Below are 15,924 nucleotides of genomic sequence, written 5' to 3'. Positions count from 1 at the left end.
TAGTGGGACTTATATTTGGTATTAGACCTTCATTGGTCACTTGCCATTAGACAGTTTTATTGGCAAAAAATATATAATTATGGCTGCCAATTACCTGATAACATGCATACTTGTGTGTGTGTGTTTGTTTGACAAGGACAGGGAAAGAGACAGAGAAAGAAAGAGAGTAGAGGTGTAGGCCTACTGTAGACTAACATTAAGAATAGCCCATGGGCACATGATCTATAAATGTACACAGAGCATAAGGACCTACTATCTGGCTGACAATTTCACTGTCTCTTGGGAATGCCCTTCACTCTGCTGTCTTCCTATGCCATTATCTGCATGCTCATTTCTGTCCCTATGCCATTATCTGCATGCTCATTTTGCTCTCTAGTCTTGACTGTTGCATTTTTAAATGATCAGTCTGAATAATCAGTCCACTGGTGTTATTTGATAAATGGGCTTTTTTTATGTCATGTTCATGAAAAAAGGTAATGCGTCCATTATTGTATATTTATGCATAGTGATGATAGTATTGTCAATATGGAATTTGTTTAAAATCAGTTTAAGTGTAACCTTCTTCTTCAGTTCTATCTTTGTTTAGGTTATTTTGTTTCAGTCAGTCTGATCTATACAAGCTGTGTGAATTAAGGTGACAATTCATCAAATACAAAGCAAGACATTGGTAGCTTAAATGAGTTTAGTTTTTCAATCACTCTTTGACAAATAAAACATGTGACCTGCAAAGTACATGTACAAAATGAACAGATTCCCTTGTCAGTTCAACTCATATTTAATAATCAGATTATTACATTACATTGGAGGAAGCGTGAGAAAAGGCATGTGTGACGGGAGGTCACGTGAGATCTCACGGTCAATTCATGAGACTTGAGTTGAGAGCCCTGCATATTCTTTGATTTAGTGCCCAGATGAGTTCCAATATGCAGATGCCATTATAAATCATGGCCTTATAAATCATTGCCACGTGAACTAGCTCAAGTGGAGAGGCAGCTGGCTCAGCCCGTTCCTCTTTGTGCTTCTCAAATATTTCAATTTCTTCCTCTCACTCCTGTGTGCAACCTAAATACAATGATGATACTGGGAAGTCACTGAAATGGAGGGTGTTACAGATGGGATGGCACAAAGCTGTTTGCTGAGAAATGTTCGGTCAGAGTCTGCATCATCATGTGTATGGCGTCTGTTGTGACTCACCGAGGAAAGAGGGTCACTGCTCTCTGTTGCTGTGGCTGGCTCTGAGTCAGTCAAAGTAATGGTGTGAAAGAAATTGGTCCTATTCCAAGATATCACAATCTACAGTGGACGCACGTTGAATGCAAATGCCTAGATATATTGACGCAAAGGGGCCCTGAGGAAGTGCGCTGGACATCTGTGCGCTGCAAAGCTGGTGCCTATAAATCATTTTGGATAGTTCTGCTGGTCAGTTGTCTTCCTATACATGCACACCACCACTCATGAAAAGGACAAACTGATTGTAACACAATGTTGGCACTACTTCTTCCAGTAAATGAGTGGTGCATCTTCCTCCACATCTCTCAGCTGGGGGAGCACGAGTAATCCTAAGGCCATGATGCCCAGGCAGCACAGGAACAGACAGACTGGCACCTTACATATACTTGTTTTGAAAACTATCTGCAGTCACTGAATGTGAGTGTGAACTGAATTTAGCATCACCATTATCCTTGGGCACAAATATACTGTACATGCACAGTATCTGCATATTCAGTGGCACACACATATTCTCACACCATTACTACCCCACTGCGTATACACAGTTACATAGACTATTGTTTAGTAGATGTAAGTCATATTTATATTCTGCTGCTTTTAGAGGCAACTGTATATGCAGAAGACTTGGACATACACAGACACACACTATTCATTCCTGCACTTTAGCTCTGCTTTATTCTTTTAATCTGCTGACATCATCAGAGACAGAGAAGCTTGACATCGCGCCCAGCACGTTGCTGCTGGAGAAATACGGACACACCCCTGCGAGGGACAGCTGGCTGTTAAAGGGCTGAAAAAGAAAAGTCATGGGCATCGCAACGTCTGAACTCACACTTCCCTCTGTCTCCACCAGATGGCATTCTCACTTCAACCTGCACGCCCGCCCGTCACCAAGTCAGCGTGAGGAGGACACACGGCGCCATGCCGCACCTCCCCTCACCTCCGCCAAAGGCCCTCCAACACACCTGCCACATCACCACCACATCACAACAGCAGGGAGGCAGCACGGGGCGGTCTGCGCCCTTCCCCAGCTGATCTTCAGGGGATGAGTCAGTGCAGTCTGTGGATCTCAGGTGGTTTGGAGAGGACGTGTCGGTCAGTGGGGGGGGCCTTCTGCTGCAGGCCCCCGCCTCCCACCAGCACCCCTCCCCGGAGCCACTGGTGTGTTAACGGTGTGCGCACGTTGATCTTCTGATTATCACAAACACTGGAATCAGCAGCCACTCAACTGAGCAGTTAAAGCACTAAGGTAAGGCATCAGTCCAGGCTCTCCACGCCAAATGATAATAAACCGTACAAAAAAGGGGAGACTATGTACAATTAGTGGTCAGTGATGAGAGGTTGAGTTTATCTCCACTAGTGGTCCTCAGGATGTGGGGCTGTGTGGCTGTGTGTGTGTGTGTGTGTGTGTGTGTGTGTGTGTGTGTGTGTGTGTGTGTGTGAGGGGGGGGTTCAGAGGTCAGGGGGCAGGGCTAAAGTGATAACGAACAGGAGGGCCAGGCAGATCCTCATCACCATCTGTCTCAGGGGCGAAGGACACAGTCAGGTCCACGTAACGCCGCTCAGCGGAAGGCTTGATCAGCTTCAGCATCCTGCATTGAGACAGGGGAATTCAACAGGACTGAATAATCATGTCTGAGTAGTACGTGTCTGAGTGGGCTTGAATTAAGATTTTTAGAGGTCTCCTCAAAGTGTGTATTGTATGTTTGTGTGCTGGTATGTTTTCCACGGTTTGTTTGCACTTGTGGGCACAGTATCCATTATGTGATAATACTATGTGGGTATGAGTGATTCTTACGTGAATTTCAGTCTCTTGTTGTGGCCAGGCATCACTGGTACATACAGCATTTTGACTCCATGCACAACCATCGTCGGCTCAACTCCATACTTCTCCTGGTCAAAACATTACAGGCAGAACATGTCTTCAGGCCATCACTTGAGTCAGATTAGAGTCAATTGAGATTAACTTCAAAAACAACTGGCAGAGATGGGACAGGAGCCTCTGCCACTATTGAGAAAGCCCTGCTATCCTTAATGCAAATGTACTAGCAAACAAAAAGGCCAATCCTCATGAAAGTTCATTCATATGTAGTGCCATATTTAACATGATTGCTATGATTGACAATGAAGCGAACACTGTGATTAGCTCACCTGGACTGCATTGATGAAGTCACTAAGGGTGAAGTCTTCATGACCATAAATGTTCCAGCGATCCCAGATGGAAAATGAGATATGCTCTCTGAGGACAAGAAAAGAGGAGTGTGTGAGGGACATCTGCAAGTAGCTGACGAGCAGAGATGAACACGAGACTGACGTTTTGGGCTGATGCTACAGATGGCCAATCCAGTAGTTTACTGATCAGTTTGCTGATGAAGTGCTCAAACTTGTAAAGTTCATATAAACTAGCAGCCTTATTAAAAAGTTTGGCTCTGAGACTATTACCCAGCGAAGAATTCCTGTGGGGAAAAGGAGTCTTGTGACCAAAGAAATCAGTAAATGACAGTAACAGAATTAATTACATTGGCCAGTTCTATGTATGGCAAGTGTTTTATAGTGTTTGTTTCTGAATGGGTGTGCAACTACCTGATGTATGTTTTCCTGATCGGTGCTGTTTCTGTCAGCACCATGACTGGGATGGCCAGGTTAAAGAAGCAGTTTTTGAATGCCTCAAACTCATAACCTCCTGCCACCTTTATAAGTTCCAGAGCCACCTATACACACACATGAAAAGAACCACACACAAACATTAGGTGCAATTCATAAGCTCAATTTTAAAGGCTGTAGAGATTGGGAGCACAAAGTCAATTCACCAGGCCTGCGACAGCTGCAGTCGTTGTAGCAATGGCTGGGATGATTTTGCCGGCGATGCGCTTAGTGGTGAAGCGGTCGGCAGGTTCGATGGCGTACATCTGAGCCCTCAGCGCTGACGCAGCAGTCACAAAGTCCACATGGCCATTGGAATCATCGTCTTTCTCAAAGATCAGTGGTGTCATACGCAAAGACTCTACAACAGAAACCAAACAAGCACCTTTAAATATTTGCTGCAGAGCTTGATGTTCACATACTACCTGCTAAGAAAAACTTGGTCGCCGCACACTCTCTCTCTTAATTCTTTTATTTAATTCCAACGTTTCGGCCCTACGGGTCCTTATTTTCATCTAAGGACCTCTGAAATAATGACCGCTGTCAATGGCAACGGATTTTCACTCAAAAGTGAAGCCAGACGGTTGATCAGCTGTGTTCTAAAGAATGTTTGATTCAAGTTCAGCGTGTGTTGCGAACTATTACTTTCTCAGCAAAAGCCGCAACGAAACGGTAACAAATGCTAACATTGGGAAACATTGTAAAGAGACATATTGTGGAATTAATTTTTTCGTTTTGGTAAGTAGCCGTATAATAAGCGGGATAATGTATAAAACGCCGGTCATTATTGGGAAAATAAGTCCCTTCAGGGCGAAGCAAGTCCGGTTCGCCCTGTCGGGACTTACAGTTTTTTCCCAATAATGACCGGCGTTCTATACATTATCCCTCACTTGTTTTGTGTCTTTGTGTGTATGTGTGTGTAGAGTGCATTACCTGAAGTTAAAGTGTGAGAGCTGATGACCCCCTCTAGTTGGGTTATGGCCTCTCTCTCTTCTTCACTGCTGACCATCAGTTTAATTTGATCAGGCTTCTTAGCAGTCTCATCAGTTTCTATACTCTACATAAGACAAGCGCACGGGGAGAGAAACAGTTATACAAGGAGAAGAGAAATAGTTCATCTGCAGGTTGAGCTGATGTGACATCATTTGTGGTGTGCGAAGTGGTTAAGTGTTGTGATACCTTATCTGCTGGGATGTACTCCGGAATCTGCACTTCAGTCAGAGCTGCTGACACTGCTTCTAATGAGACATTCTGATGCATATACACACAAACTGAATTATTTACTCATTCCAAAATGTTATCCTGCATTATGCGTATACTGGTACATGTAGTACTGGTACCTTTTTTGAGTAGGGGATGTTGTAGATTCCAGCGTAAAGTCTAGCAGTGCTCACAATAAAACTAACATGTCTGCAGGAAGAGAGGTGAATTAGTATGAGAACAGGCTCAGTCTTAGAGAGTGAAGAGGTGTAAGACCTTGGGCCTTAGACAAGGCAAGGCTAGGAACATTTATTTGTCAGCACAAGCGAAACTGAAAATAATTCAAAGTGCTGCTGTATAATACATTATTAATACATTAAAAATATAAAAACTCCATCTATAAAATATTAAACACCAGAATAATGGCTAAGACTGTGTGCAGGGTGGCATGCTGTGGGAGGTGGTTAGGAGCTCAGTGAGCAGGGCTGAATGAAGGGTGGACTCACAGTGGATCACTGAGATCAAACTCTATAGGACAGGGAGGACGCTTGGGCGACTGCCAGAAGAGAGCTGCAAAAGAGAAGCACGTAGTTCTCTTCAGCCCACAGACTCACACTCATGGAAACACCTGTCAGATAATCCAGTGGTTTTATACAAGTATGTTAAAGTGAACTTACATCCATCTTTTAATCGCGTGTCTAGGGGAAATGAGTGAAGAAGCTGCAAAGCCTAAGACGCAAACACAGAAATAAACACAAAAACTGAACAGATCCTATATTGATGCATATGGACCAACATTCAACAACACAACACGTGTTACACTGAAAGACCTACTCGCTTGCCTAACGTCACTTCTGAATTCCACAAAAAGAACATGGAAATGGACTTAAAGGTTGTATCAGCGATTTCAGGCCCAAAAAAGGCCCAAACATAAATGATCACGTTCATCTAATCTTTCCTAACGATCCACTAGCTGCCTGGCCCATAATCAGGCAGTCAAAAAAACGCGTCTCTGTAGGCAGCTGACCATCAGTTTAATTTGATCCGAGATCTGTACACAAAAACAATAGCTACCAACAGGGGTTGGCAACCACTCAAAAGCAAAATAAAGTGTTTCAACCAATAACCGACGAGATGCGTATTTAGGAGAGTTTCAATTGCACGGGAGGGAGGGGGAGGGAGTAGCAAGCTAGCTCTCTGTTTTGGTTGAACATCAACAGAAGTGACGTATCCCCGCTATGGCCGATACAACCTTTAATGACACTGTTTATGAATGGTCCTATTAAATCCCAATCTTATGCTTAGTTGGTGTTAACAATTAACCTATAGTAATGGTTAGCTGCCTTAAAGGGTAGTTATGGTAAAGGCAAGTGGGTTTCCATGGCTACAGTACCTTCCTCTTGAAGTACTTGTCAAATTTAAGGCGTGCAAGTGATACACAATGCTCCCAGTGCAGCGGCCGCCGACTCAAGAGCTTCACCACCTGAAATGAGCCCTCCAAACTCTCCCCTGATTTCATCCGCTGTTCACATAAAATGAAAACACACAAATTAAAAAAAACACACACACACACACACACACACACACACACACACACACAGACAGACAGACAGACAGACAGACACACAGACAGACAGACAGACAGACAGACACAGACACAGACACAGATAAATAAAATAAAAATGGATAATAAAAACTCAAGGACCACCCCTAGTGTCCCGTAGTCTCTCCTACCTGGAGCACGTCCTCCACTGATGAGTAGTTCTGCCAGAACATGCTGAACATGGAGGGCTTGTGGGAGAAGGAGCTCTCAAACTACAGGACACAGACACAAGGGCAGCAGGAAAGAGTCACCAATTTCACCCAAAGAATTGATGTGGCGGAGAAAGGACAATGAAAACATACATTGTGTCAGAAGTGTGCATCTTACTGACCCTTACTGATCTTACTGTGTGCATCTTACTGTGTATGAATGCCTAGCACACTGACCTTGTCTCTTGCCCACTGAATAGTGTGCTCTATGACCGCAGGAAAAGACTTTAATGTGCAAAATGGAATCTCCTCTTCTGGTGGGTCTCTCTGAATAAAAACAGAATGCAACCACATTAGTCATATGAATAAATATAAACTTTTACTTTGCCAATTTAAATGTTTAACTTCTCTGTTGCTTCCTTTGGACTCCTTTACTCAGACAGACACACACACTCTTTCTCTCTCTCTCTCTCTCTCTCTCTCTCTCTCGTGATGTGTGTTTAATATGACTCACATGGCTGTTGTAGGATTCAGTCAGGTTAGGAACAATAATTTCTGTGTGTCCTTTCGTTCCCATGGTACCAGAGTCTAGCATAGCTTTCTGATTGGACACACAGCGACTGCAACATCACAAGGAAAGAGGCATGAGGCAGATAAATAACATTTACTTATACACGAGTTGGTCTTGATTTTTGACATTCCCATTCTTTACCTGTCCACATATCGACGGGCCTCCACATTATCCAAAGCGGTGATGACCGTGTGCAGTTTGGAGAAGAAGGTGTCGCTGTAGATATCTTCCGTGGCCGGGTACACTTTGTTCAGGTGAGCATCCACACTGAGCTCAGGGTTGATGGTAAGCGTTGCCATGGCAGCCATGGTGCTCTTGGGTTTCTGGATGTGGTGTGGTCGAAAGAGGAACTGTCTGTTGAGGTTGGACTTTTCAATCAGGTCAGGATCAGTTATACACACCTGTGGGGAACACACATACACACACACAATTGTTTAATTCAGAATGAGAAAATGAAAAAAGTATTTCAATGACACCACTGACTTGGTGTCACATGGGGGCTCCATAAGTTTTGGTTCCTACCTCTCCTGAATATTTGGCTAAACCAACTCCAAGCAATGCCAGGTTCTTCAACATCTCACAGCCAATGGCACCACAACCCACCTGCAGAACACACACACACGCACGCACACACAGACCGAATAGTCAACTAGATGGACAGAGGGCCCTAGGGGTGTAAAGGAAAACATATTCGTGCCTAACCATTTAGGTACAGAATATACTGCATGCAATCTTGAACAGTAATCAACAGTAGGCTTTTTTGTGCGGACCACGTTTCAAATTTGAGTTCCCACACAAACATATTAAGTGGCGGACAGATCAGTTTAGTCAATTAACGGCAAAAAACATTTGACAGCTTTTCAAAATACTTTTACCGTTGCGCATCAGCAATATTATCGGGGAATTTTAGGCTAGCAGAACCTACAGGCTTACTGTACCGACAAGGAACCGAACCGTGACTTCAAAACTGAGGTACACACTTAACAGTGATTTTTGTGTACCTTCACACCCCTAGAGGGCAGTATGTGGGGCAGCTCAGTAACTCATCCGAATGCCTCTCACCATGAAGAGCCTTTGCTTGTGCAGCTCCTGACAGAGAGACTCTCCCACACACGTCCTTAGAGCGTCATATCGGTCACCCCTGCACAAACAAACACAGAGCAAACCATGATGTTTCACTTGGACATGTTTAAGTCTCTTCATTCTAATACGATCAGGTGTAGACGATCATGTGTAGACAATCAGGTGTAGACAATCAAAAGCCATAATTAAAAGTTACCTGGGCATAAACTCCTCCACAGGCAGAGACTGCAATGGTCGTACCACTTCTATGGCATCAAGGTAGAACTGTATACACAGGCACACAGGAAGACATGAGGAACAGGCGTAAGGATGGATTTGGCCGGTCATCACACATTGCATGGCAGGCAGCGGTAACGCGTGGGGCTGAGGCTTACCCATTGCTGGAGTGGGGTGAATTTCCCCGTGAGAGCCTTGAGAACCTCCTGACTGGCGAAGCCTCCCACTGCTGCAGCGAGAGGAGCCAGACAGCCCCGTGCACATCGAGACACACACCGCACCAAGTCCTGGTTCACACACACCTGCCCAGACACACAGATGAGTGTGTGTGAGTGCGTGTGTGTGTGTGTGTGTATGTGAGTGAGTGAGTGAGTGAGTGAGTGAGATGTATAGGTGTTTGATTGCACATGTCTGTGTGTCAGCACTCACCCTGTGTGTGAGAGTCTCGTTGACCTCCTCTGTGAGCCTGAGTAAAACCTCAGCATCCTGACAACACCTGGGAGAGGGACACATAGAGGGTTATGCAGCCCAAACCAATCAAACCAACCCAAACCAAAGGTACACTCTTTCATCAAGAACACTGCAGTGACACTGCAACAGAGCTTTCCAAACGTTTTCCAAATGAAGATGAAAGTCATGAACACATCAAATCGTTAGTAAAACAAAAGAAAAGATATCCGCACACTGTTTCTAAAGCTCCCAGTTTACAGTGTGCGGATATCTCTTCTTTTGTTTTCCTTAGTATTTCTAGTATCCAGCACCTGTATAATCAGTATAGATGTGCCTACACCTCTACACTTCAGCACATCAAATCATTACCCCTTAATGTTGTACCGTCACACCGGTGTGACAGGAACGTTGGACAAGGAACGTTCTAAAGAATATCTGGGTTCGATGAATTCAACATAGAATTTTAGAATCATGAATTGTTGTAGAACAGAATCTTAGTTAGAATGTTCAAAAACCCATACCTTTAAATATACTCATGTGAGACTGTTTATATAAAAACGACGTTCCCCGCTAGTTTGATAATGGTATCTCACAGCAGTGATGCACGTGCGGTAAAGCAAGTGGTAAGATTTGATCAAAAGCACTAAGTGGGCAAAGCCAAGCTGAAGTTAATTAGTAAAAGGTTTGGTTAAAGCCGACCAATGTTAGCAAAAATACATGAATGAACTGAATGAATGAACTGGCAACACCACATGTTTTTGACCAGGTACAAAATCAGTCTTATGTGCCTTCAACAGTCTGATGTCTGAGGCCCAAACAGTTGGCCATATAGGCAAGGGACAATATCTGATCCTAATGCAGAAGCAGCAGTGAGCAGTACAGTACATAATACAACTGGTCAATGGAAGGTTATGAAGTCTCTTTCTGAATTCTGTGCGGTATGAAAAGAGCATCTTCCGGTCACTCCTTTTTTATCTGCACTCTTCTTCCTCTCAGCCACATGGGGTTTGGGTCTATTCTCTATTTGCTAGTGCTGCACCTCACTGGCAAGCTGCTTTGGATAAAGATGTCTGCCAAAGGACTACAAAGGAAATGATCATCTGGTAAATGAAGTAAATGAGAGAGAAAAGACAGCTAGTGGGGGGAAAGAGGCAGGGAGGGGGAGAGAGAGAGAGAGAGAGAGAGAGAGAGAGAGAGAGAGAGAGAAAGAAAGAAAGAAAGAAAGAAAGAAAGAAAGAAAGAAAGAAAGAAAGAAAGAGAGAGAGAGAGAGAGAGAAAGAGAAGAGAAGAGAAGAGAAGAGAAGAGAGAGTTACCCGATGTTAGGCAGACGTCTGTGCTGCTCCTGGAAGGCGTGGAGAGCCAGCATGGCGATATGGATGTGGATTGGGGCCTGCGGGGGAGAGCAGAGCAGAGCAGTGGGACAAGTTTAGACTGGCGGCTCAGACCAGATCCCGCGGCACAGGGGGGCGGGGAACGGCACAGCGCACACACTTACGTCTGCTTTACTGAAGTCTGCAGTCAACACCTGGGGCTCACACAACTGCCTCTCCATGGTCTCCTACACAGCACAGACGAGAGGGAAAATGGAGGGGTCAGTCTGACACTGCCGAGTGTCTGTACGCGGAGGGATTATTTCATGTTTGTGTATTTCTCTTACAAAGCGGAAGGTCTGAGGTGTTTTGACCAGGCGACACATTCCTCCGTCAGTGTAAGGAGGTAGGGAAGACGTATCTTCAATTGAAAAACTGTGTGGGGACAATACTGCAAGAAAATACACATACACACACACACACACACACACACACACACTACTGTAAGTTCTACTATCCATACAAGAGCATCTGTCCTAGGTATTACAGTCTATCTATACATTTTAGAATTCAGCGATATAACATTTAGGATGGTGGTTAAAAAACAGCTTTAGTTATGTTATATTTTATCCTTTGGATTATTCTCGATATTCAACGAGGGAGTGACTAGACATGTAAATCTGCTTGATCTGACAGTGTCAGACAGACAAAGTCACTTACTGATCAAACACACTCATTGTCTCAACCACCATGTGCTTATGGGGATCAAATGTAAGCTATGCATCAATGCATTTTCAGAACATAGTGATATGTGATATTAGATCAAATCTCTTATCGGATCTTATCCTATCTACGGCTTTATTTGGACCAGATAGGGCTAACACGATTTTAACAAGATTTCACCCAAGAAGTGTCTTTTGTCAAACATGAGGTTTGAGGTTTTTATAATGTAACATTGAATGGGTTCAACATTACATATAACAGTATGTGTGATATGATGCCTAACCATTTTTGGGCAGCCGTGGCCTACTGGTTAGCGCTTCGGACTTGAAACCGGAGGGTTGCCGGTTCGAACCCCGACCAGTAGGCACGGCTGAAGTGCCCTCCTAACCCCTCACTGCTCCCCGAGCGCCGCTGTTGTTGCAGGCAGCTCACTGCGCCGGGTTTAGTGTGTGCTTCACCTCACTGTGTGTTGAGTGTGTTTCACTAATTCACGGATTGGGATGCAGAGACCAAATTTCCCCCACGGGATCAAAAATACTTATACTTTTGGAAAAAAAAAATAATAATAAAAAGAATCTATTGTCAACTGGGAAACCCAACATAAAGTTGATTGAGTGGTGAAATTTGACCAGAAATGCAGCATACTGCCAGGGAGTTTGTCTACCTGTGACCTTGTGGTGCGTGTTGTTGAGAGTATCCATGCCGTTGATTTCTTTAAAGACAACAGTCTGCCCCGTTTGTAGCCCATGGCTCCGCCCCTCCATACAGGTCACGACCCCTGGGTTAGCCTTTGACAGGACCAGGAATACATGTCAATATGTGTTTCCATATCAAACAAATTATGCTTTTTCCATATCAAGCAAATTAAACAGTTACAGTTTAACAAAAAAAAAACAAAAAAAACATTTGGCAACAACATTTTACAAAAACGAACACCCAGTTGAGTGTTCAGGATTAAGAATAAAGTCCTCGATGTTAAGCATTTTCCTTATTACAGGCGTCAATGAGAGAATGACGCTTAACATAGTCCTTAGGCTACTTACATGATTTCGGATTTGATTTTTTAATAGGAGTATTTGTTTGTGACAACACATGTCATGATATATTTGGTAATTTGTGATTGCTGTTTTGGTGAAGCATTTCACGTTTCAACATTCCTCAAATGGAGAACACATGTTCCCTCGCGTCTCACACTTTATGTAATGCTTGTGTTCGCAAAATTCCTGACAGCTCCTGATCGCTAAACTTTTGTTTTCATTCCCTGTTGGTTAGCAGTTGATGTAGAAGCACAATAACTAATTTGACTTCAGCGGTTACAAATCCTGCTGAGCGAGAGAGATAGAGAGAAGCACCCCAAAGTGGTTCTGTGCGCGTGTCTCTTTGCATGGTAGTCCGTCAGTAGTCCTGCATTCACGCCGCTCCATTATTAGATTAACGTTATATCAGACAGTGCGGGAATTTCTCGCATTATGATGGCTAGATTTGTGGAACTTTAATAACTTATGCACAATACCCGCAATCCCACGCTGAAATTTAGGCCCTGCATGGGAATTTATTCTGTGCAGCCAGAAGGCTAACAGGGGCAGGGGAAAGGGAGAATAGGTCCATTTGAGTTTGCACCAGCAAAACAGAACAAATGTAAAAACAGCCACTATCAAAGACTCATCTCATCATCAACTGCATTCTGTGGAAACTGTTGGTGTGTGGGTTTGCCTTTGCTACCTGAGTGACATTTTGTATAAACATTTCCTTTGGCTCCTCCCCTGTGGCGTCAGAGACCTCAAACTCCTCCCCAAAGTCACAGAAGACACGCGCACACACACCTAGCACCTCACAGCCAATAAACTGTTGGGACAACAACAACATTCTTATTACCATAAACAACACACATTTCAAAAATGACTGAGTAGAAAGGAACACGAGAGATATCGGGACATACTGTGATTGGCGGCTGCTGGGAGTGGCAGAATTCATCCACTCTCTTTTGTAGATTCAACTGAGCATCTGTCAACACCACACACTACACAAACAGACACAGACATCACATAATGAAGACACAGTTCAACAAAATGCATGTTATGAGTGGCATGAGTGAGGTGATCCACACACCTGGTAGCCCCTGAGGAAGCTCAGGTCAGTACTGTCCTCTAGAGGACAGGTGGACACGCCCACCTGCACATATGGGTTCAGCTCAGCAACACGAGGATAGATGACCTCGACTCTGCCAGACAGAAAACAGGCATATAAACAGGCATATGTGACTATATACTGCACAGGAGCGACGCATGGGTCACCCACCAGCAATCCACATTTGGGACATGATTGTGTATATGTGTGAAGGTGTGCACTGTAGTCCCTACTATACTTGCCCAGGGACTACAGGTGCAAATTAGCAATTGCTGCTACAACCTGGCCCAAGACATATTTTCCTGGATCCCAGGATAAATGTTATTTTGTGCATTGTCCCTGCTTCAAATAAATAGATTTGCACTCCATTTCTCCATTCCACTGTGTGTGCATGCGCTGGCGTCCTAAGGCTCCCCATGGTGGTGTCTGATTAAAGTGCGTTGTGGTAGTGACCTTTAAAAGCCCACTGTTTCGGGCTATGCAGGTTCTAAACAGTACTGCTGTTCTCTTTCACATGCCACTGTCTATATCCACATATATATTTTTTTAAAAGAATCAATCTGTAGATTGTCTGGCTTTTGACATCTGTCTCCCTGACCTTAGAAATGAGCGTGGCAGTGTGTGTATACACGTATGCATTTCTCTACTTTTTTCTCTGATTTTCTAAACAGGGCATCCATGGCTAATCATATCTGAGTTTATGTGTGTGTGGACATGCGTGTATGTGTGTGTGTGTCCTTGTCTACCTGCTTCTCTGATTGTGAACATCTTCCTCTCGAATGAAGAAATTGGTGCCCAGATCCCATGTCTCACACACTTTTGTGTCATGAAGTGTTACAGTCTACATGCACCAAACAAACATACAAACACTCTTATCACTTATTGCAACTGTCTTCAAGCTTCTTATCCACTTGAGAAGATACTTTATCACACACACCAATTCGGCAAGCTTGCCTCACCTTAATTCCAGCCAGCACTATGTTCTTTGCTGTAAAATACAAAGCAAGTCATGATATCACATCAAAATTCATCTGGGGTCTGCTTTGCTTTCTTTGAAAAAATGAATGAGAAACTTCACACATGAAACAACACTGGATTTCAACATGTTGAATGTGCAAACACACACACACAGTTCAAGATAAAAGAGGAAGTAACCTACCTATCTCCACTCCTACAGCGCCGAGTCCACTCAGGAACACTGAGGACTGAGCCATCTGTAGCATGGCGCGGTCTCCAAGAACATAACGCTGCCGACTGTCAGGGAGACACAATGATGGAGAGGGATGAAAATAGCAGTTATTTTGAAAGGTTACGAAGGAGTCACTTCCTATTTCAACCAGTCAATCAACTCTAAAAATGAATACAGGAAGGAAGTTTTCACCTGTATAGCGAATCATCAATCTCCATTGAGTCTGTAGCCATGTTGAAAGGGGATGGGGGGATATCAGGGTTGTACTGGAGGGTCTTGAAATCGAAAGTACAACAGTATGTCAGTGATAACATCGGCCCATATTGTAACAGTAACCAATAACAGTTATAGTTCTTTACCAACAGCCAAGACCAGACATTGTCCTGTATCACCAAGGGGGATTCATGACGGACGGACAAACAACAATTATTTAACATAACAAGAAAAAACAAAACTATCAAGACCTTTCAGATTCTGATTCGGTTGTTGCTAAACTAACCTCACACAATTCCCTATCATTCGGTTAGCTATTAACACCAAGTTATCAATGAACAACATTCAAGGATGTAAAGACAACCTTAAGCTGACTCCTTGATTGCGGTCTGTTACAAGACAGCTTCATCCATTCGACAAGTCTTGAATATACAGTCATGGTTCTAATGTATGCCCGTTCTAATCACTGAAATGACTAACATTTGGTTTTACTGTACTGATGGTCATTTATGAATTTTACATGGTGCATCTTAGCATGCTAAGTTTAACATTAGCTGAATGTTCACAGTTGACTGCATAGTGTACCTACTTGTGCCATTAGCTAGTTACATTAAAGCGTAATCTTCCATCAATAATAAGATCGTGATAATAACAGTTTAAGGTGAAAATCTTAACAATCAAAGACTCCTGCTGTCAAACATGCACTTCTACTTTTTTCCATACTGCTTACTCATAGCTAGCTAACGTTAGCTAGATCTCCTGGCAGTCCTCCCGTTAGCAATCTTTTACAGAGCAATATGTAACGTTAAGAAAATAAAAACAATAATACTGTTAACACCTACGACGCTAATCAGAACAAGAGGTTTTAAGTCCGTGGGTGAAATGACTGTATCATCTGTGGTTGACGTTTAAAAACAAACAGATAAAAGTCTACACACATAAGATTTCAGTGGGTTGAATACCTGTCAGTGTACGAGTAGCTCCATACGCGATAGCAGGCAGCAGTAAATGAATGGCTGAGGACTGACTACTTCCGGGTTATCGTTTTAGTGCATGACAGCCTATGAAGACATCACATATTTGCATATGACAGCATTTGTCTGGCAAAAGTTAAAAGTACCCTTAACAGTTTTTTTACGTTTCCAAAATCATTTTGATGGCACATAACTTCATAATATGACGAACGGCACTTCTGCCATTGTCTGAGCGGCCCTCT

At 43.5% G+C, this 15,924-nt stretch overlaps 1 protein-coding gene across 1 annotated transcript; it reads right to left on the bottom strand.

Moving 5' to 3' along the window:
* Positions 1-1,886: 1,886 nt before the first annotated feature.
* On the bottom strand, positions 1,887-15,745 carry uba6 (ubiquitin like modifier activating enzyme 6). The gene is made up of 32 exons (XM_076294694.1): positions 15,671-15,745; positions 14,688-14,770; positions 14,466-14,560; positions 14,266-14,294; positions 14,053-14,147; positions 13,289-13,400; positions 13,119-13,199; positions 12,902-13,024; positions 11,844-11,967; positions 10,804-10,907; positions 10,642-10,704; positions 10,460-10,536; positions 9,125-9,191; positions 8,854-8,997; positions 8,676-8,743; positions 8,459-8,537; positions 7,919-7,999; positions 7,538-7,797; positions 7,340-7,445; positions 7,063-7,152; positions 6,808-6,888; positions 6,467-6,595; positions 5,751-5,802; positions 5,580-5,643; positions 5,214-5,283; positions 5,053-5,124; positions 4,807-4,930; positions 4,041-4,234; positions 3,814-3,941; positions 3,382-3,469; positions 3,029-3,123; positions 1,887-2,822 (listed from the first exon to the last, which is right to left on the bottom strand). Exons 2-32 carry the CDS (start codon positions 14,726-14,728, stop codon positions 2,690-2,692), a joined length of 3,069 nt encoding a protein of 1,022 aa, XP_076150809.1. The 5' UTR covers positions 14,729-14,770; positions 15,671-15,745; the 3' UTR covers positions 1,887-2,689.
* Positions 15,746-15,924: the final 179 nt, after the last annotated feature.

This window comes from Alosa pseudoharengus, unplaced genomic scaffold, assembly GCF_046254945.1.
Source record: "Alosa pseudoharengus isolate Yale_2024_CS ecotype anadromous, Long Island Sound unplaced genomic scaffold, YU_APseudo_1.1 YU_APseudo_1.1_scf_2, whole genome shotgun sequence".
NCBI lineage: Eukaryota > Metazoa > Chordata > Actinopteri > Clupeiformes > Clupeidae > Alosa > Alosa pseudoharengus.
This window is presented reverse-complemented; position numbering and strand designations above follow the sequence as displayed.

What these genes read in the sequence shown, in the direction of transcription:
- uba6 (XM_076294694.1), bottom strand. Translation starts at nt 14,728, where the DNA reads ATGGCTACAGACTCAATGGAGATTGATGATTCGCTATACAG. An exon ending in ATTGATGATTCGCTATACAG is followed by an intron (nt 14,561 to 14,687) that starts GTGAAAACTTCC and finishes TCTCCCTGACAG; the next exon opens with TCGGCAGCGTTATGTTCTTG. An exon ending in TCACCCCACTCCAGCAATGG is followed by an intron (nt 8,744 to 8,853) that starts GTAAGCCTCAGC and finishes CTGTGTATACAG; the next exon opens with TTCTACCTTGATGCCATAGA.